Here is a 21,178-nt window from a genome sequence, read left to right as displayed (position 1 = left end):
CTTTTTGAGCGCAAAATTGACTGTCATGTTTGGAGACCCCCTGATGTAACTAAACAGTGGAAACCCCCCAATTCTAGCTCCAACCCTAACCCCAACACACCCCTAACCCTAATCCCAACCCGATCCATAATCCTAATCACTAACCCTAACGATAATCACAACCCTTACCCCAAAACAACCCTAATGTCAACCCTAACCATAACCCTAATCAAAACCCTAAATCCAACACACCCCTAATCCTAATCTCAACCCTAACCTCAAACCTAACCCTAATCCCAATACACCCCTAATCACAACCCTAACCTTAACCCTAATCCCAAAACCTAACCCTAATCCCAAGCGTAACCCTAATGCCAACCCTAACCCTAATACCAACTCTAATCCAAACCCTAACCCCAAATTTAACCCTAACTTTAGCCCCAACCCTAGCCCTAACTTTAGCCCCAACCCTAACCCTAGCCCTAAGGCTACTTTCACACTTGCGTCGTTTGGCATCCTTCGCAATCCGTCGTTTTGGACAAAAAACGGATCCTCCAAATGTGCCCGCAGGATGCGTTTTTTTGCCGATAGATTTGTATTGCCGACGGATCGTGACGGATGGCCACACATCGCGTCCATCGTGCACTGGATCAGTTGTGTTTTGGCGGACCGTCGGCACAAAAAACGTTCAATGTAATGTTTTTTTGTACGTCGCGTCCGCCATTTCTGACCGCGCATGCGTGGCCGTAATTCCGCCCCCTCCTCCCCAGGACATAGATTGGGCAGCGGATGCGTTGAAAAACTACATCTGCTGCCCACGTTGTGCACAATTTTCACAACGTGCGTCGGTATGTCGGGCCGGCACATTGCGACGGCCCCGCACCGACGTAAGTGTGAAAGAACCCTAACCCTAAATTTAGCCCCAACCCTAACCCTAGCCCTAACCCTAGCCCTAATCCTAACCCTAACCCTAGCCCTAACCCTAACCCTAGCCCTAGCCCTAACCCTAGCTCTAACCCTAGCCCTAACCCTAATTTTAGCCCCAACTGCTCTTCTCCTGTCGGCCGGCAGATGGCGATAGATGGCGGGCGCACTGCGCATGCGCCCGCCATTTTCTTTTCCCCGGCAGTCAGGAGTAGCAGCAGGAGGATCCAGGGACACCGGTAAGTATAATAGGGTCCCCGAATCCCCCTATTTCTCTGTCCTCTGATGTGCGATCACATCAGAGGACAGAAAATTACACTTTGATTTTTTTTTTTTTTGCGGTCGCCGGTAAACAGTTAATTACCGGTGATCGCAAAACAGGGGTCGTAAAACCGACCCCGATCATGTTCTTTGGGGTCTCGGCTACCCCCGGCAGCCGAGACCCCAAAGATTCTCCCGGTGCCGGCCGGCGGGCGCACTGCGCATGCGCCCGCCATTTTGAAGATGGCGGCGCCCACCGGGAGCCACGAGGAGCACCGGGGGAGATATGTAAGTATCGGGGGGCTATCTGGGACCCCTTTTGATTGCACATCAGAGGACAGAGAAATTAAAAAGAGATCGCGTTTTTTTTTTTTTTTTTTTTGCGATCACCGGTAAACGGTTAATTACCGGCGATCGCAAAAGCGGGGTCGGTAAAAAAAAACCCGAATCATGTTCTCTGGGGTCTCGGCTACCCCCGGCAGCCGAGACCCCGGAAAAAATCCGACTCTGGGGGGCGCTATTCACTTTTTCCACAGCGCCGTTAATTAACGGCGCTGTGGTTTAAGTACCCTTAGCGGCCGCCGTTAAAAGGCGTATCGGCGGTCGCTAAGGGGTTAAATGCATTGTTTATTTTTTTTTTTTTCATATTTTTTATTGTATTTTTGGGAGATATGCAAATGTTATCTTTGGTGATGCCATAAGTGAGAAGGTAAATATACAAGGTGTCTGATGTCATTTCCTTAAAATCATAATTAAGAACAGTTGCATTCAAAACTGTAGGTTTTCATTGTGGTTTATCTGTTTAACGGTCATTTGTTGTCCCTAGTGAATCAATAAAGAAAAATGGACTTTAAGTCTACCTCTGCGGTCATGTCGCCAGATGGGCAATTAAACTGCACGTGAATTGACTCTACTGTGGTGTGCTGCTTCCATTTTTTGTGGATATACGGTATTTACTAGCATTGGTACATGCCTGGGAAGCTTTTGCACACTGTTACTATTTTTGTGCTGCTTTTTCACTTTCTTGTTTTCTATAATGTACTGTAGTTATAAGCGATTTAAAAAACTTGCGTTCCCATTCTTGCATATTACATTTTACACGGCATCCCAACTGGTTTGGGATTGGGGTTGCTTTTACTGGTATATATGCTGCATATTACTGTACCTTTTCTGTAAGGACCTTTATTTCTTCTTGTGACTCTTCAAGGTTTTGAGTATATTCTGCTTTCAGCTTTGCAAATTCCTTTCTTTGCAGGGAAATTTCCTCATCTGCTTTTCCTAGCTCCAAAATAGCACTTTCATTAGCTTCTTGGAGGTCGTTAATTTGATTTTTAAGGTTAGCTGTGAGAAAATATAGAAAGCCACATAATTTAAAACATTCTTCGCACAATCGTGTGGACATACAGTAGAGAGCTATATTTGCTTTAGCATTGACACTTTGTAAAAATTTGTCTGGTCATTACTAAGCAATGTTTGATACAGTGTTATTGACCTTACTTGTGTGAGGCATGTTTAATGCAGAGCCGGGGTAAAGTAAGGACCTGACTATCAGAATTTATTTGAATATAAAAGGAATCTGGCATTGCATAATATCATAATAGAAAGGTCTTTGTGGGGGCAGGGACTGGGCCTCTGAGTCTAGGTATATGTACTTTAAATAAGGGCTGCTCTATTTAATAGTAAATCTAATATATAAAGCTGAATGTGTGTATGTGTGTATGTATGTATGTATGTATGTATGTATGTATGTGTGTATGTCCGGGATTGGCATCTGCATCGTCGCAGCTACAGCCACAAAATTTTGCACACTCACACGTCTGGACCCCGAGAGCGTCATAGGCTGTGTTGTGAGGTGAAATTTTAACCCCGCGCGTTCCAATTCACCAAACAATTTTGCCCCTATCTACATAATGAGGTAAAAGTGAAAGGAATAGTGTTGGAGGCGTCGCAGCTACAGCCACAAAATTTTGCACAGTCACACGTCTGGACCCCGAGAGCGTCATAGGCTATGTTGTTAGGTGAAATTTTAACTCCACGCTTTCCAATTCACCAAACAATTTTGCCCCTATCTACATAATGGGGAAAAAGTGAAAGGAAAAGTGTTGGAGGCAAATTGACAGCTGCCAGATGTGAACAAGGGGGACTTAAAGAGTGAGAGTGATGGCACCAAAGAGTATATACCGTACAGTTGCTAAGGTGGGGCCCCGACATGGGATACTCACCACACACGGGGATATGAACACACTCACAAAAGGCGCCACAAACTACCACGTGCTTGAACGCATATACCACCCTTAGCACACATTTCACCACACATACACCAACATCGCCACAAAAAAGTCGAAAAACAAAAGTCGCCGCTCAAAACTCGCCACATACAAAACTAGGCTCATGCAAAACTCGCCACACATGCAAAACTCACCTCATGGAAAACTCGCCACACGCAAAACTTGCACACACGGAAAAATTGCTACATGCACAAAAGTTGCAACACATGCAAAAGTTGCCTCACTCAAAACTTGCACACTCAAAACGCACCACACATAAAGCTCGCCACGCGCAAAACTCGCCATGTGCAAAACTTGCTGCACACAACTTGCTACACTAACCTGTCACATGCAACTCGACACACAAAAAGTTGCTACACGCATGTCGCCACACAAAACTCATCTCACAAAAGTCGCTACATGCATGTCGCCACATGCAACTCAACACACACAACTTGACACATGAAACTCGCCCTAAAACACACACAAGTCTGGTATTATCCTTCAAAAATAAAAATCTGATTAATAAGCAGACAAACTACAAGAGCAACAAATGTACCATATAGGAAATACGACAGCTGTCAGTCACATGACCTGTCTATTATGTGTATGTGTGAGCTAATATATACTGCCAGGGGGGAGGGCTTCCTGTTGGCTGGGGATTTATCAGGGGAGATGACACACAGGTATATACTATATACAGTTGGAGATGACTTACAGGTATATACTATATACAGGAGGAGATGACACGTATATACTATATACAGGAGGAGATGACAGAGGTATACACTATATACAGGAGGAGATGACACACAGGTATATACTATATACAGGAGGAGATGACACACACATATATACTATATACAGGGGAGATGACACACAGGTGTATACTATATACAGGAGGAGATGACATACAGATATATACTATATACAGGAGGAGATGACATCCTGGTATATACTATATACAGGGGAGATGACATACAGGTACATACTATATACAGGGGCGATGACACACAGGTATATACTATATACAGTGGAGATGACACACAGGTATATACTATATACAGGTGGAGATGACATAAAGGTATATACTATATACAGGAGGAGATGACTTACAGGTACATAGTATATACAGGAGGAGATGACACACGTATATACTATATACACGAGGACATGACATACAGGTATATACTATATAAAAGAGGAGATGACACATAGGTATAGAGCATGTATACAGCATGTATATACATACAGCATGTCTATACTATATACAGGGGAGATGACATACAGGTATATACTATATATAGGAGGAGATGACATTCAGGTATATAGTATATACAGAAGAGATGACATACAGTTATATAATATACACAGGAGGAGATGACACATGGGTATATACAATATACAGGAGGAGATGACATACAGCAGGTATATACTATTTACAGGGGAGATGGCATACAGGTATATACTATATACAAGAGAAGACATACAGGTGTATACTATATATAAGGGAGATGACAAACATGTATATACTGAGGTGAAAATGAGGGGTGTGAGGTGAAAATGAAAAGGTGTGAGTGCAAAATGAGAGGAGTGAGGGAAAATAGTGGAGTGATCGGAAAATGACAGATGTGAGGTCGAAATGACAAGTGTTAGGGGGGAATGAGAGGAATGAGGGGGAAAATAAGAGGAGTGAGGGGGAAAATGAGAGGTGTAAGGGAGAAAATGAGAGGTGTAAGGGAGAAAATGAGAGGCATGATGGGAAAATAAGAGACGTGAGGTGCTATAACTAACCACAGATATTTACTATGCCCAGGCAACGCCGGGCTCTTCAGCTAGTATTCTATAAAATCATTAGGGGATGTAAAAAGTGATTATATTATATCTACTTGACCATTCAGTGGTTTGAGTACGGTACTTAGGTACACAGCGAGTGAATTAAATATTGAACACACCACCAATATTCTTAGTAAATATATTTCTAAAGGTGCTATTAACATGAAATTCTCACCATATGTCAGTAACAACCCATTCAATCCACACAGGCATGTGAACCCTGACCTGCACTATGGACACCCTGGGTATGTGACATACAACGTCCTTTTTTATTATTATTATTATTATTATAACCCAGTAGTGTGTAATATACTCACACGTATCCCCTTTAACTGATACCTAAGCTAGAGGTCAATTAAGAGCATAACCGATTAAAAAAAAATCTTTAAAGTCAATTAACATGGGAAATTTATCAAGTAAGGGTTTCATACTGGATTTGGTGTTTTCACTGTTTATTTGTATTTATTTTACTTCCTTATGTAAGCTGGCCACAGGCGGTATTCATGTAAGTGGGCATCCTCTTCCACGCCTGGGTCGATTACAGAAAATTGAGTGTTGAGGGTGTGTATGTGCGACATTTCTTCTGAATCTGCTGCCTCCATCGTCAATTCTGATACACTTGGTGCAGTAGCGTTCCCTTTAACCCTTTCAATCAGGAAGCCAGACCAGTTCTTACAAACAATGTCCTTTTTATGCATGGGCAAACTGGCGAACAAGGAGTAACAGGTTGTGCATTCTTCATTGCCCTTCATACAATACACCGGCTCCTTTTCCAGAGTTACAATTAACATTTTGTTTCCAGCAACAGGTATGGCAAAGGAACCGTGCAAAAGTTGGAATGGTTGCATTTTTCGGGTCCAGATGTGTCTCTATGACCATATTACCCTGTTTCCTTGATTAGTCCCAGGGTATGCTCATAGAGTTGTTGCTCCCCATATCAGTACACAGCAGGGCGCTACTTTGTCCCAAAGTCCCCTTCTTGCTGGACAGCACGATTCCCAGAATGGTAAGGCTACATTCACACATCCGTCAGTACGAGGCCGTCACAAACCGTCTGCCCGACGCACCGACGGACCTTGTGCTAAATTTAGCACAACGTGGGCAGCGGATGCAGTTTTACAACGCATCCGCTGCCCATTGTGATGAGCGGGGAGGAAAGGGTGGAGTTTCGGCCGCGCATGCGTTACATTGAACATTTTTTTGTGCGTCGCGTCTGCCAAAACACAACGGATCCATCGCACGACGGATGCGACGTGTGTCCATCCGTCGCGATCCGTCGCTAATACAAGTCTATGGGCAAAAAATGCATCCTGCAAGCACATTTGCAGGATCTGTTTTTTGCCCATAACGACGGATTGCGACAGAGGAAAAAAGACGGAAGTGTGAAAGTAGCCTAAAGGCCCCTTCACATTAAGCGACGCTGCAGCGATACCGACAACGATCCGGATCGCTGCAGCGTCGCTGTTTGGTCGCTGGAGACACACAGACAGCTCTCCAGCGACCAACGATGCCGGTAACCAGGGTAAACATCGGGTAACTAAGCGCAGGGCCGCGCTTAGCAACCCAATGTTTACCCTGGTTACCATCCTAAAAGTAAAAAAAAACAAACACTACATACTTACCTACAGCCGTCTGTCCTCCAGCGCTGTGCTCTGCTCTCCTCCTGTACTGGCTGTGAGCACAGCGGCCGGAAAGCAGAGCGGTGACGTCACCGCTCTGCTTTCCGGCTGACCGACGCTCACAGCCAGTACAGGAGGAGTGCAGAGCACAGCGCCGGGGACAGACAGCGGTAGGTAAGTATGTAGTGTTTGTTTTTTTTACTTTTAGGATGGTAACCAGGGTAAACATTGGGTTACTAAGCGCGGCCCTGCGCTTAGTTACCCGATGTTTACCCTGGTTACCAGTGAAGACATCGCTGGATCGGTGTCACACACGCCGATCCAGCGATGTCAGCAGGAGTCCAGCGACGAAATAAAGTTCTGGACTTTATTCAGCGACCAACTATCTCCCAGCGGGGGCCTGATCGTTGGTCGCTGTCACACATAACGATTTCATTAACGATATCGTTGCTACGTCACAAAAAGCAACGATATCGTTAACAATATCGTTATGTGTGAAGGTACCTTAAGCCTTTTTCTTGCAGGACTCCTCCTTTGCCTGTAATGTCCTGCTACCTCCTCTCCAACACTTCTCACTGCGGGAACTAATCCCCTGTTTATCCCCAGTCACTCCTCCCTCTCCCTGTCTGGCTAGGTGTTGACCCTCTCATCACTAAACACAGGATCCTGCAGCCCACAAGTAAATCTAAGGAAATCTGAGGGAAGACACAGACCTCTTGCGGCCGGTGGTTATTACTGCAGACAACATAGAAGGTACATATTATTATGACAATACAATAATGTGATTGATGTCTTCAGGGGGAATACGACAACCCGACCAACACTTACATGGCACCATTATATTCCACAGCTCTTTACAGACATTATCATCACTTTCCCCATTGAGGCCATGGGTGGATTATAATAGGGTCAATCTGGGCGGTAGCCCAGAGCACAGTGGTGTGGGGGGGCCCTGGGCTACCGCTTAGATTGCCTTCCGCAATCAGGGCATTACTGCCCTGACTGGCGTATGGGCTCAGTGGGTAGAGGGGGCTTGCATCGGGCCCCGTCTCATCTGCTCACCGCGCCTCTACCAGCGCTGCGGCAGTTAAACGCTATTGATGTGAGGGCGCGCGCCCGCACATCAATAGTTAACAGCCGCCAGCCAATCGGAGGCTGGCAGCTGACATCAGTCCCAGCGCGCACGTCGCCGGCGTCTGACATCATTGTCAGTCGCCTGCGAGTGCGCGCTGCTGGAGGGAGCTGCTTCGCCGAAGGAGCCTGGACAAGTGAGGAGAACTTTTTTTTTTTTTAATTGCGAACGGCAATCCGGAGGGCCCAGGCCAGTATGCTGGACACTGGGGGCAATATGCTGGAGACACTGTGGGCAATATGCTGGAGACACTGGGGCAGATTGCTGGACACACTGGGGGAAATATGCTAGAGACATTGGGGCAGGATGCTGGACACACTGGGGGCAATATGCTGGAGACACTGGGGGCAGGTTGCTGGACACACTCGGGGCAATATGCTGGAGACACTGGGGGCAGAATGCTGGACACATTGGGGGCAATATGCTGGAGACACTGGGGGCCCGGATGCTGTACACACTGGGGGCAGAGATGCTGGACACACTGGGGGCAGAGATGCTGGACACACTGGGGGCAGAGACGCTGGACACACTGGGGGCAGAGACGCTGGACACACTGGGGGCAGAGAAGCTGGACACACTGGGGGCAGAGACGCTGGACACACTGGGGGCAGAGACGCTGGACACACTGGGGGCAGAGACGCTGGACACACTGGGGGCAGAGACGCTGGACACACTGGGGGCAGAGACGCTGGACACACTGGGGGCAGAGACGCTGGACACACTGGGGGCAGAGACGCTGGACACACTGGGGGCAGAGACGCTGGACACATTGGGGGCAGAGACGCTGGACACACTGGGGGCAGAGACGCTGGACACACTGGGGGCAGAGACGCTGGACACACTGGGGGCAGATTGCTGGAGACACTGGGGGCAGAATGCTGGACACATTGGGGGCAATATGCTGGAGACACTGGGGGCCGGATGCTGGACACACTGGGGGCAGAGATGCTGGACACTGGGCCAGAGATGCTGGACACTGGGGCCAGAGATGCTGGACACTGGGGCCAGAGATGCTGGACACTGGGGCCAGAGATGCTGGACACATTGGGGAAGAGATGCTGGACACATTGGGGGCAGAGATGCTGGACACATTGGGGGCAGAGATGCTGGACACACTGCGGGCAGGACTGGAGACAGATGGGGCAGGATTGGAGACATGGGCAGAATGTAGATACGGGTCATGATTGGAGACACGGGGCAGAATGAAAAGACATGGGGCAGGATTGGAGACAGATCGTGCAGGATCATGGGGCAGGATAGATATGATGGAGACTGATGGGGCAGGATGGGGAGATCATATAGGGCAGGATCGGGAGATCATATGGGGCAGAATGGATACTCATGAGGGCAGGATGGGAGAACATATGGCTGGACCCAGGAATGAGATACACGGGGCCAGGATGGGGGATATTATTACCATAGGGGCTAATTAAGGGATATTATTACTGCAGTGATGTATTTATTTTCTTTTTTGAGGACACTGTTTTAAGTGGGGGGACGGTCCTGTTACTGTGTAGAGTGACACTATGTGGCCTCTTTTTCTTCATGTGGTGTAATGTAGAAGTTGGGGAAAATTAAGTAATGTGTTCTGCAAGTGGAGCTCTAGATAACTGTGTTATTTCCTGCAGAGACAAGTCCTGGCTGGATGAAGTGATGGCGGTCTGTGTTGGATGAAAGATGAAGGACTTCACCTAGAGACGTCACTGGTGAGTCAGTGTGTTACCTATACACTGACACTATACACTGTATACTATATACAGAGGTCCTGTGTACAATGTCACCGGTGATCACCGTATTACCTCTACACAGACACTGCATACTAAGTACAGATCTCCTGTGAATACTGGCACTTATAGTGATAGTATTGTGGGTTTTTTTTCTTCCTAACTGAAGGGTAAATTGACTAGATCAATGGATATTTGACAGGTTATAGTTTCACACAGCAACTATTTTTCTGGAATAATCTGGTTCAGGTATATGATGACCCCGTCGCATGACCCTGTCACATGACCCCATCACATGACCTCTTCACATGACCTGGGGGCCCACAGTGTCTGAACAGCCCGGGGCCCTGGCTACCCTTTATCCACCCCTGATTGAGGCTCACAATCTAAATTCCCTATCAGTAGGTCTTTGGACTGTGGGAGAAACCAGAGAACCTGGAGGATGGGGAGAGCATACAAATTGCTTGCAGAAGTTATACCTGGTGGGGTTTGAATACAGGACCCCAGCACTTCAAGGCAACACTGCAAACCAATGAGCCACTGTTTGCAATTAAAATATCATTGTTTGGTACCAGTACAATAAATGAGCAGTTTACATCATATACCGTACATGTGGCGCTCATCTTGTAAGAGCTACCCTATCATAAATGAGGAGAGGGGGGTACTTAAAGTCTATTCTGCCAGAACCATAATAAACAAATGATAAAGTTAATACATACAATGAAGAAGTACATGAACAATAAAGACCTTCCCCAGCAATACAATTTGATACAATACAGAGTGATATAATAGATTATTACGATAGGTTCACTTTAAATGAAGCTTAATTATTAAAGCATGCAAAAACAGTTATCTTCCGCTTATGTTACTTACAGATTCCTATATTGCTGGTGACAGTTTGATGAATGCAGATGTACATTCAAAATATATTAGTGCTCTATAACACATCATTTGGAAAAGCTCAAATGTTCTGGCTGATAAATTGTTCCTTTCAGATTTAACCTCGCCTGGCCTCCTAATAGCAGAACTAATTGCAAAATAAAGCAATCTTTGGTTTTATTAAGGCACAAACGTACTTTGTTCTGTCGCAGCTCACTTACTATTAGGAACAGCAAATTGTTTTACAAACAAAATGTTACACTAGCTGTACCAGATGTAGTTTATTATTGTTGAGAATATTGAATCCATTCCCAGGTATTTCACATTATATGTACGGTAAGTGGGATGAATTACGCTGCTAGCTTTATATCGTGCGGTAGATTTCCCCTCGTGGGGATAATGACATTGACACATTCACTAAGCATGTTAGACATTCTACTTTACCCCATTTCATGGTTGGTATACATGTGAATGAATGGTGTGACCCAATAAATGGTGCACAATCTCTTATTCTTTCACCCCTTTTCTAGGTACCTTATAAATCTGCCGGAACAATATGAGAATGCTCATGAAAACCCAATAAATTTCTCCATTTTTGTGAGATAGTATTTTAATAATCTACGATAATTACTTACAAATTTCTTTCTGAAGAACTAAAGGGGAGGATTTGTCAAATGATAGTAATAAATCATGTCCCTTTCTTTCTTTGTCAAATGTCATAGCCTGGAAAAAAAGAAAACACATTAAAAAAATAAAAAACAGAAAGTGTCAAACAAGTGTTAAATGTGACTATTACAGTTTCCATTTCATTTTTTTTTTTGCAATTATTAAAATACTAAAAAAGGTTAATGAGGACCAGTTAGTACTTATGGCGTCAGCAATTTCCTTTATGAGCTCAAGTGCTGAGCTGCTAATGGCACTCTTGCAGAAACACAAAGAGCTTTTAGAGTAAAGGTACCGTCACACTAGACGATATCGCTAGCGATCCGTGACGTTGCAGCGTCCTCGCTAGCGATATCGTCCAGTGTGACAGGCAGCAGCGATCAGGCCCCTGCTGTGCTGTCGCTGGTCGGGGAAGAAAGTCCAGAACTTTATTTGGTCGCTGGACTCCCCGCAGACATCGCTGAATCGGCGTGTGTGACACCGATTCAGCGATGTCTTCACTGGTAACCAGGGTAAACATCGGGTAACTAAGCGCAGGGCCGCGCTTAGTAACCCGATGTTTACCCTGGTTACCATGCTAAAAGTAAAAAAAAACAAACACTACATACTTACCTACAGCCGTCTGTCCTCCAGCGCTGTGCTCTGCACTCCTCCTGCACTGGCTGTGAGCGTCGGTCAGCCGGAAAGCAGAGTGGTGACGTCACCGCTCTGCTTTCCGGCCGCTGTGCTCACACAGACAGTACAGGAGGAGTGCAGAGCACAGCGCTGGAGGACAGACGGCTGTAGGTAAGTATGTACTGTTTGTTTTTTTTACTTTTAGGATGGTAACCAGGGTAAACATCGGGTTACTAAGCGCGGCCCTGCGCTTAGTTACCCGATGTTTACCCTGGTTACCGGCATCGTTGGTCGCTGGAGAGCGGTCTGTGTGACAGCTCTCCAGCGACCAAACAGCGACGCTGCAGCGATCTGGATCGTTGTCGGTATCGCTGCAGCATCGCTAAGTGTGACGGTACCTTTAAAGCTTAAAGGGAAGGATTGTAGCTGGTGTGGGGGCATCAGTGGATGTCATGTCATTGTTTTGGAGCAAGAACTCTTGGTGTTATTGAGACTTGGCAATCAATGGCAGCTGTTAAATGATCGTCGATTGGCTGCATGTTTGCTGGTTGGCGGTCATTTAATAGCCTATTTAAAGAGGCTGACCACACTTCCAATGTGCACAGAAAGATCGGTAATAGCTCGTTCTATGCACATAAAATGTTACTGTTCTCAACAGCAAATCTTGTGTACATGAGCTGTAGAGAATGAGGATTTTTAGGCATCCTTAAAAATAATTTCTCTCGACAAACTAGTGTTTTACTAATTTATAAAGTGATTGGCAAGCTGTTTACACTGACCGATCGGGAAACGAGTGTTCCTAGGAAAGCAGGATAATAATAATCTGCCAGTGTAAATGAACCCTTAGTAAATCCCCCTTAGTCTAAATCAATTTTGCAAATAACTTGCTTTACCTATGTCCTTGAGTTACATTCATGGTAAAGGGAGCCTGTCATCAGGTTTTCCCAACATAAAATACAGCCACCACCTTTAAGGCCTCTTTTACAGTATTCTAGTAAGCTGTATGTCAGACTAGTAAGCTGTTCTAGATCCGGCGCCTCCTCTCTCGTTGCAATCACCGTCCTCCTACTTGCCTCATGTGGATGACGTGTCATATGTCATCTACACAATGTCCCCCAATCACTCTGCCCTGATAAGGATAGAGCAAAGTACCATAATGCGCATGCACTGAGAGATAAAAAAAAGAGTGCCGATGACCTGGAAGGAAAGCCGGCGCATGTGCATTACAGTACTTTGCTCTATCCCCAGCAGGGCAGAGTGAAGGATGCATGCGCAGGAGCGTGATTGGTGGACACACTGTGCGGATGACATAGGACACGTCATCCACATAAAGCAAGCTGGAGAACGGTGATTGCGATGAGAGAGGCGGGAGATTCAAGACCAGCGACGCTCATTGGTCTGGACGGTGCCATATGAAGGTATAACACAAGGTATTTTTTGTGCTATTCAGAGGGGGTTGGGGACTTAACTACAGCTTACTAGAATGCTGTAAAAGAGGCATTAATGGTGTTGGCCGTAGTTTATATTGGGAAAGCCTGGAGACAGATTCCCTTTAAGCACATATAACTATATAGAGAATTACCTACCTCTACTGTCTGTTTAAGTCTATCATTGTCAGAAACAAGATGTTTCATTTCTTCCAGCAAGTGCAGATTCTCACTTTGCATTTTCCTTATTTCTTTGTTGAGGTCATTTATTTTAAACTCTCTCTCAATGAGTATCGATTTCAGGAGTGATACAGATATTTTCTGAGATCCATTCGATTCTGTTGCCTTGAACCAAAGGAATTAATATTTTAGTTAGCATAAGATTATCTATAGAATGGACACAGACACTTAACATTTTAGAATACAGAATTTACAAGAGTCTAATAAAAATAAAGTATTCTTCTATTGAACTAGAATGGTGAACACTTACCAGCTCTAATTTATATTGTATAGACTGATATTATCTAGGTATGTTATTCTGTATATATCAATATTATCTTCTAAAACATCAACATATAGTACAATTACTTCCAGCTAAAACATTATTTTTGTTGTTAAATTTAAATTATGCATTTTGAATTTCATATAAACAGCAGATAAATAAGGACATTTTCACTTCAGAATGAATTAAAAGAAATGAGTCACTTCACTCAGTGTCGGAATGGAGCGCCAATCGCCCACCAATAACACTGACTATGTGAGACCTCTGTTCGGCTGCATGGAAATAGTACACTACCCTCATTAACAACCTACCTCTGCTTCTATATAATAATACACGGGGTAGTTTGTTAACTGAATGATGAGATGATGCCTTTGTCCAAACAAAAGGAATCAAGTGATTGTGTCAACTACTGCACATATAGAACATTGGAGGAGCACTCCTGCACAGCGGCCCACCAAGGGATTCTCCTATTCCCCTGTGGGCAGTCCCAGCCTGACTCCACTTATGTGCATAGCATAAAACATTTTAATGACGTATGGTATATACTGTAAATGAGACAATCACTCCAAATTACACTGAAAAATGATTTCCTAGAAGGTAGAAGACAATCAGAATGTATAGTTTATGATAAAAATATCATAGGAAATTGGTCTGAATAAAGGGATGGTCTTCTCAAACATATGGTCTTTTGCCCTGGCACTAAAATGGATTGCAAGTTTTTCTACTTAGCAATATATCCGTAGCTCTAATGTTTGTGATATGTAGCATGTAGCTATAGAGCAATGTTTGTGCTCGTCACTTTACAGCTCCAGTTTCTCGGGTTACTGTTTATCTATGTTGTAGATATAGCTATATCGCTATGTGCTGAGGTTCTCAGACAAAGTTATGGTAAATGAGATCTGAATATATATACCGTATATATATATATATATATACAGTGAGGCAAAAAAGTATTTAGTCAGTCAGCAATAGTGCAAGTTCCACCACTTAAAAAGATGAGAGGCGTCTGTAATTTACATCATAGGTAGACCTCAACTATGGGAGACAAACTGAGAAAAAAAAATCCAGAAAATCACAGTCTGTTTTTTTAACATTTTATTTGCATATTATGGTGGAAAATAAGTATTTGGTCAGAAACAAAATTTCATCTCAATACTTTGTAATATATCCTTTGTTGGCAATGACAGAGGTCAAACGTTTTCTGTAAGTCTTCACAAGGTTGCCACACACTGTTGTTGGTATGTTGGCCCATTCCTCCATGCAGATCTCCTCTAGAGCAGTGATGTTTTTGGCTTTTCGCTTGGCAACACGGACTTTCAACTCCCTCCAAAGGTTTTCTATAGGGTTGAGGTCTGGAGACTGGCTAGGCCACTCCAGGACCTTGAAATGCTTCTTACGAAGCCACTCCTTCGTTGCCCTGGCGGTGTGCTTTGGATCATTGTCATGTTGAAAGACCCAGCCACGTTTCATCTTCAATGCCCTTGCTGATGGAAAGAGGTTTGCACTCAAAATCACACGATACATGGCCCCATTCATTCTTTCATGTACCCGGATCAGTCGTCCTGGCCCCTTTGCAGAGAAACAGCCCCAAAGCATGATGTTTCCACCACCATGCTTTACAGTAGGTATGGTGTTTGATGGATGCAACTCAGTATTCTTTTTCCTCCAAACACGACAAGTTGTGTTTCTACCAAACAGTTCCAGTTTGGTTTCATCAGACCATAGGACATTCTCCCAAAACTCCTCTGGATCATCCAAATGCTCTCTAGCAAACTTCAGACGGGCCCGGACATGTACTGGCTTAAGCAGTGGGACACGTCTGGCACTGCAGGATCTGAGTCCATGGTGGCATAGTGTGTTACTTATGGTAGGCCTTGTTACATTGGTCCCAGCTCTCCGCAGTTCATTCACTAGGTCCCCCCGCGTGGTTCTGGGATTTTTGCTCACCGTTCTTGTGATCATTCTGACCCCACGGGGTGGGATTTTGCGTGGAGCCCCAGATCGAGGGAGATTATCAGTGGTCTTGTATGTCTTCCATTTTCTAATTATTGCTCCCACTGTTGATTTCTTCACTCCAAGCTGGTTGGCTATTGCAGATTCAGTCTTCCCAGCCTGGTGCAGGGCTACAATTTTGTTTCTGGTGTCCTTTGACAGCTCTTTGGTCTTCACCATAGTGGAGTTTGGTGTCAGACTGTTTGAGGGTGTGCACAGGTGTCTTTTTATACTGATAACAAGTTTAAACAGGTGCCATTACTACAGGTAATGAGTGGAGGAAAGAGGAGACTCTTAAAGAAGAAGTTACAGGTCTGTGAGAGCCAGAAATCTTGATTGTTTGTTTCTGACCAAATACTTATTTTCCACCATAAAATGCAAAAAAAATGATAAAAAAACAGACAATGTGATTTTCTGGATTTTTTTTTCTCAGTTTGTCTCCCATAGTTGAGGTCTACCTATGATGTAAATTACAGATGCCTCTCATCTTTTTAAGTGGTGGAACTTGCACTATTGCTGACTGACTAAATACTTTTTTGCCCCACTGTATATATATATATATATATATATATATATATATATATATATACAGTACAGACCAAAAGTTTGGACACACCTTCTCATTTAAAAGTTTCTCTGTATTTTCATGACTATGAAAATTGTACATTCACACTGAAGGCATCAAAACTATGAATTAACACATGTGGAATTATATACTTAACAAAAAGTGTAAAGCAACTGAAATTATGTCTTATATTCTAGGTTCTTCAAAGTAGCCACCTTTTGCTTTGATGACTGCTTTGCACACTCTTGGCATTCTCTTGATGAGCTTCAAGACGTAGTCACCGGGAATGGTTTTCACATCACAGGTGTGCCCTGTCAGGTTTAATAAGTGGGATTTCTTGCCTTATAAACGGGGTTGGGACCATCAGTTGTGTTGAGCAGAAGTCTGGTGGATACACAGCTGATAGTCCTACTGAATAGACTGTTAAAATTTGTATTATGGCAAGAAAAAAGCAGCTAAGTAAAAAAAAAACGAGTGGCCATCATTACTTTAAGAAATGAAGGTGAGTCAGTGTGAAAAATTGGGAAAACATTGAAAGTGTCCCCAAGTGCAGTGGCAAAAACCATCAAGTGCTACAAACAAACTGGCTCACATGAGGACCGCCCCAGGAAAGGAAGACCAAGAGTCACTTCTGCTTCTGAGGATAAGTTTATCCGAGTCACCAGCCTCAGAAATCGCAGGTTAACAGCAGCTCAGATTAGAGGCCAGGTCAATACCACACAGAGTTCTAGCAGCAGACACATCTCTACAACAACTTTTAAGAGGAGACTTTGTGCAGCAGGCCTTCATGGTAAAATAGGTGCTAGAAACCACTGCTTAGGACAGGCAACAAGCAGAAGACACTTGTTTGGGCTTAAGAACACAAGGAATGGACATTAGACCAGTGGAAATCTGTGCTTTGGTCTGATGAGTCCAAATTTGAGATCTTTGGTTCCAACCACCGTGTCTTTGTGCGACGCAGAAAATGTGAACGGATGGACTCTACATGCCTGATTTTCACCGTGAAGCATGGAGGAGGAGGTGTGATGGTGTGGGGGTGCTTTGCTGGTGACACTGTTGGGGATTTATTCAAAATTGAAGGCATACTGAACCAGCATGGCTACCACAGCATCTTGCAGCGGCATGCTATTCCATCCGGTTTGCGTTTAGTTGGACCATCATTTATTTTTCAACAGGGCAATGACCCCAAACACACCTCCAGGCTGTGTAAGGGCTATTTGACCAAGAAGGAGAGTGATGGGGTGCTACGCCAGATGACCTGGCCTCCACAGTCACCAGAACTGAACCCAATCGAGATGGTTTTATGGGTGAGCTGGACCGCAGAGTGAAGGCAAAAGGGCCAACAAGTGCTAAGCATCTCTGGGAACTCCTTCAAGATTGTTGGAAGACCATTCCCGGTGACTACCTCTTGAAGCTCATCAAGAGAATGGCAAGAGTGTGTAAAGCAGTCATCAAAGCAAAAGGTAACTACTTTGAAGAGCCTAAGAATATAAGACATGATTTCAGTTGTTTCACACTTTTTGTTAAGTATATAATTCCACATGTGTTAATTCATAGTTTTGATGCCTTCAGTGTGAATGTACAATTTTCATAGTCATGAAAATACAGAAAAATCTTTAAATGAGAAGGTGCGTCCAAACTTTTGGTCTGTACTGTATATATATATATACATATATATATATATATATATATATATATATATATAATCCCACAAAGTTAATCATTTAGCTGGTTTAACCCCTTCATGACCAGAGGTATTTCCGTTTTTGCGTTTTCATTTTTTGCTCCCCTTCTTCCCATGGCCATAACTTTTTTTTTATTTTTTGGTCAATGTGGCCATGTGAGGGCTTGTTTTATGTGGGGCAAGTTGTACTTTTGAACGACACCATTAGTGCGGTGAAATTGCAAAAAAAGTGCATTTCCACAGTTGTTTTTTACCATGTTCAGTAAATGATCAAACTGACCTGCCTTTATGATTCTTCAGGTCACTACGAGTTCACAGGCACCAAACATGCCTAGGTTCTTTTTTATTTAAGTGGTGAAAACAAAATCCAAATTTTGGTTAAAAAAAAAATGGCGCCATTTTCCGAGATCTGTAATGTCTTCAGATTTCATACTCTGGGGCTGGGTGCGGGCTTATTTTTTGCACACTGTGCTGACATTTTAATTCATACCATTATGGTCTAGATAAAATCTTTTGATTGCTGTTTTTTTGCATTTTATTGCAATGTAGTGGCAACCAAAAAAACGTAATTCTGACATTTTGAATTTTTTTCTCGTTACGCCATTTAGTGATTGGGTTAATTATTTTTTTACATTGATAGATTGGGCAGTTGTGAATGCGGCAATACCAAACATGTGTATATTTGATTACTTTTATTGTTTTATTTTGAATGAGGCAAAAGGGATGATTTGAACTTTTATACTTTTTTTATTTTTTTTATATTTTTAAAAACTTTTTTTTCCTTTTTGCATGCTTCAATAGTCTCCATGGGAAACTAGAAGTTGCAGTACTTTGATCAACTCGGCCACATATGGGTCATGATGACATCACTTGTATGTAGCAGAAATGCTCACTTTCTATGAGCGCTGACCACAGGGTCTGCTTCAGACATCTGGTTGTCATGTCGACCCACAGGTGACCCGCGATCATGTGACGGGTCACCAATTGGCGGGATTAGCAACGTGCTTCCGGTGAGCACAAGTTAAATGCCACTGTCAGAGATTGACAGCGGCATTAAAATAGTTAACAGCCTCAGGTGGCTCGCGATTCTATCCGTAGCTGTTGCAGGCACATGTTAGCTGTGTAGATCAGCTGTCATGTGCCTGGAAAGGTGCGGGCTCAACACCGGAGCCCGCACCAAACAGGTGGAGTACTATTACGCCCAATGTTGGAAAATGGTTAATAGAGATCTATAAAAAATAACAAGCATTATCTCCTTAGATTACTCATATACTAGATATCGGTTTTCCAAACTAAAAATATAAAAAAAAAAAAAAATTGATAAATAGCAAAGCTAATAATTGTCTGTTGCAATAGTTAATCAGCATTTCTATAGAAAACCCCTAAGAAATTGAAGGGAGCAGAGACTGAGTATGTGCAAGTAATCCCCTATTCTTTGATTAGGCGATAACTTGCATTTTTGTGAATAACCCTTTAAAGGGGTTGTCCGGTGTTTATAAAAGTCTACAGTCATTCTACATGACTACAGACTTCTGAATCCTTACAACGCACACTGTCAGGATTCTCCGGTATTGCTGGTGAGAGCGGGCAAGAGCGATTTGTATATGTGCAGTCATGTGCCCACTAGACGCAGTAAGCGATGCCTAGCACGTCTAGTTGTAATGTGGTGTGATCACATGGCTGCCCGCTCTTGGCCTCAACAACAAAGAATGTGCAGTGCTTATGCTGTAAGGATTCAGAAATCTGCAGACACATAGAATGACTGCAGACTTTAATCACAACATCCGGCAACTCTTATAAAGGACCCTAGTGAGATTATGTGTATTAAGTAATATAATATTCAATATATCCCTGTTCTAGTTCCACTCCACTGTGTAAAACTTCATTGTGCAACCTAAAGCGTACCATGATCTTAAAATTTGTGGAAAATTTGTCAATGTTGTGAATTAATGCTGAAACTTGTTGCCTCATAAAGACAACCTTATTATAAATGGAATCTGATCAATACAGGTCTGGTTTCACTAATCCCTGGTGATCAGCTTTCATTCGGGGGTATGTCAACCACCTTAGAGTCCATGTTTTCAGTTTGAGGAGAAGAGTGAACTGCTTTTCTGACATTTCTGGTAGACTTATCGCCAGAAAGAACAAAGGGATCATGCATTTCAATTCAAACTTTCCAACCCTTCTCTCCCCACTGACAATCAGTCAGTCAGAAGAGATTAGGGAAGTCCTTATACATACTGTTTAGCTAAAGTTTGATGAAAAATTAATATCCGCTCCAGATAGTAAGGAAACTCAAGATCACACCGCTGCCCGACGCTTGTGGGTGCACTTGAGAAGAAAAGAGGGTTGTACCAGGACTAAGAACATGCTCAATTTTTGCAATGTGTATACAGTGGGTACAGAAAGTATTCATACCTCTTTAAATTTTTCACTCTTTGTTTCATTGCAGCCATTTGGTAAATTCAAAAAAATTCATTTTCTTTCACATTAACGTACACTCTGCACCCCATCTTGACTGAAATTTTTTTTTGCAAATTTAATAAAAACTTAAATAGCACATTGTCATAAGTATTCAGACCCTTTGTTCAGACACTCATATTTAAGTCACATGCTGTCCATTTCCTTGCGATCCTCCTTGAGATGTTTCTACTGCTTCATTTGAGTTCAGCTGTGTTTAATTAAACTGATAGGACTTGATTTGTAAAGGCATACACCTGTCTATATAAGACCTCACAGTTCACAGTGCATGTCAGACCAAATGAGAATCATGAGGTAAAAGGAACTGGCCAAGGAGCTCAGAGACAGATTTTTGGCACAGATCTGGCCAAGGTTACAAAGGAATTTCTGCAGTACTCAAGGTTCCTAAGAGCACAGTGGCCTCCATAATCCTTAAATGGAAGAAGTTTGGGACCACCAGAAGTTTTCCTAGACCTGGCCGTCCAGCCAAACTGAGCAATTGTGGGAGAAGAGCCTTGGTGACAGAGGTAAAGAAGAACACCAAGATCACTGTGGCTGAGCTCCAGAGATGTAGTAGGGAGGTGGGAAAAAGTTCCACAAAGTCAGCTATCACTGCAGCACCCCACCAGTCAAGCGTTTATGGCAGAGT

The 21,178-nt window shown here is 43.6% G+C and overlaps 1 protein-coding gene across 2 annotated transcripts in view; it reads right to left on the bottom strand.

The window, feature by feature from the left end:
- LOC138672179 (nuclease SbcCD subunit C-like) overlaps nt 1–21,178 on the bottom strand; it is a 135,018-nt gene that overhangs the window by 76,281 nt on the left and 37,559 nt on the right. For both annotated transcript variants that reach the window (XM_069760192.1, XM_069760190.1), the window contains 3 exons: nt 13,486–13,671; nt 11,257–11,344; nt 2,330–2,505 (listed from right to left, as the gene is read on the bottom strand). In XM_069760192.1, coding sequence (XP_069616293.1) covers nt 2,330–2,505; nt 11,257–11,344; nt 13,486–13,671 — 450 coding nt within the window. The remainder of the gene's footprint in view (nt 1–2,329; nt 2,506–11,256; nt 11,345–13,485; nt 13,672–21,178) is intronic.

Source organism: Ranitomeya imitator, chromosome 3 (genome assembly GCF_032444005.1).
Source record: "Ranitomeya imitator isolate aRanImi1 chromosome 3, aRanImi1.pri, whole genome shotgun sequence".
Classification (NCBI taxonomy): Eukaryota; Metazoa; Chordata; class Amphibia; order Anura; family Dendrobatidae; genus Ranitomeya; species Ranitomeya imitator.
Note: the sequence above shows the minus strand (reverse complement) of the source record. Positions and strands in the feature narration are given on the sequence as shown.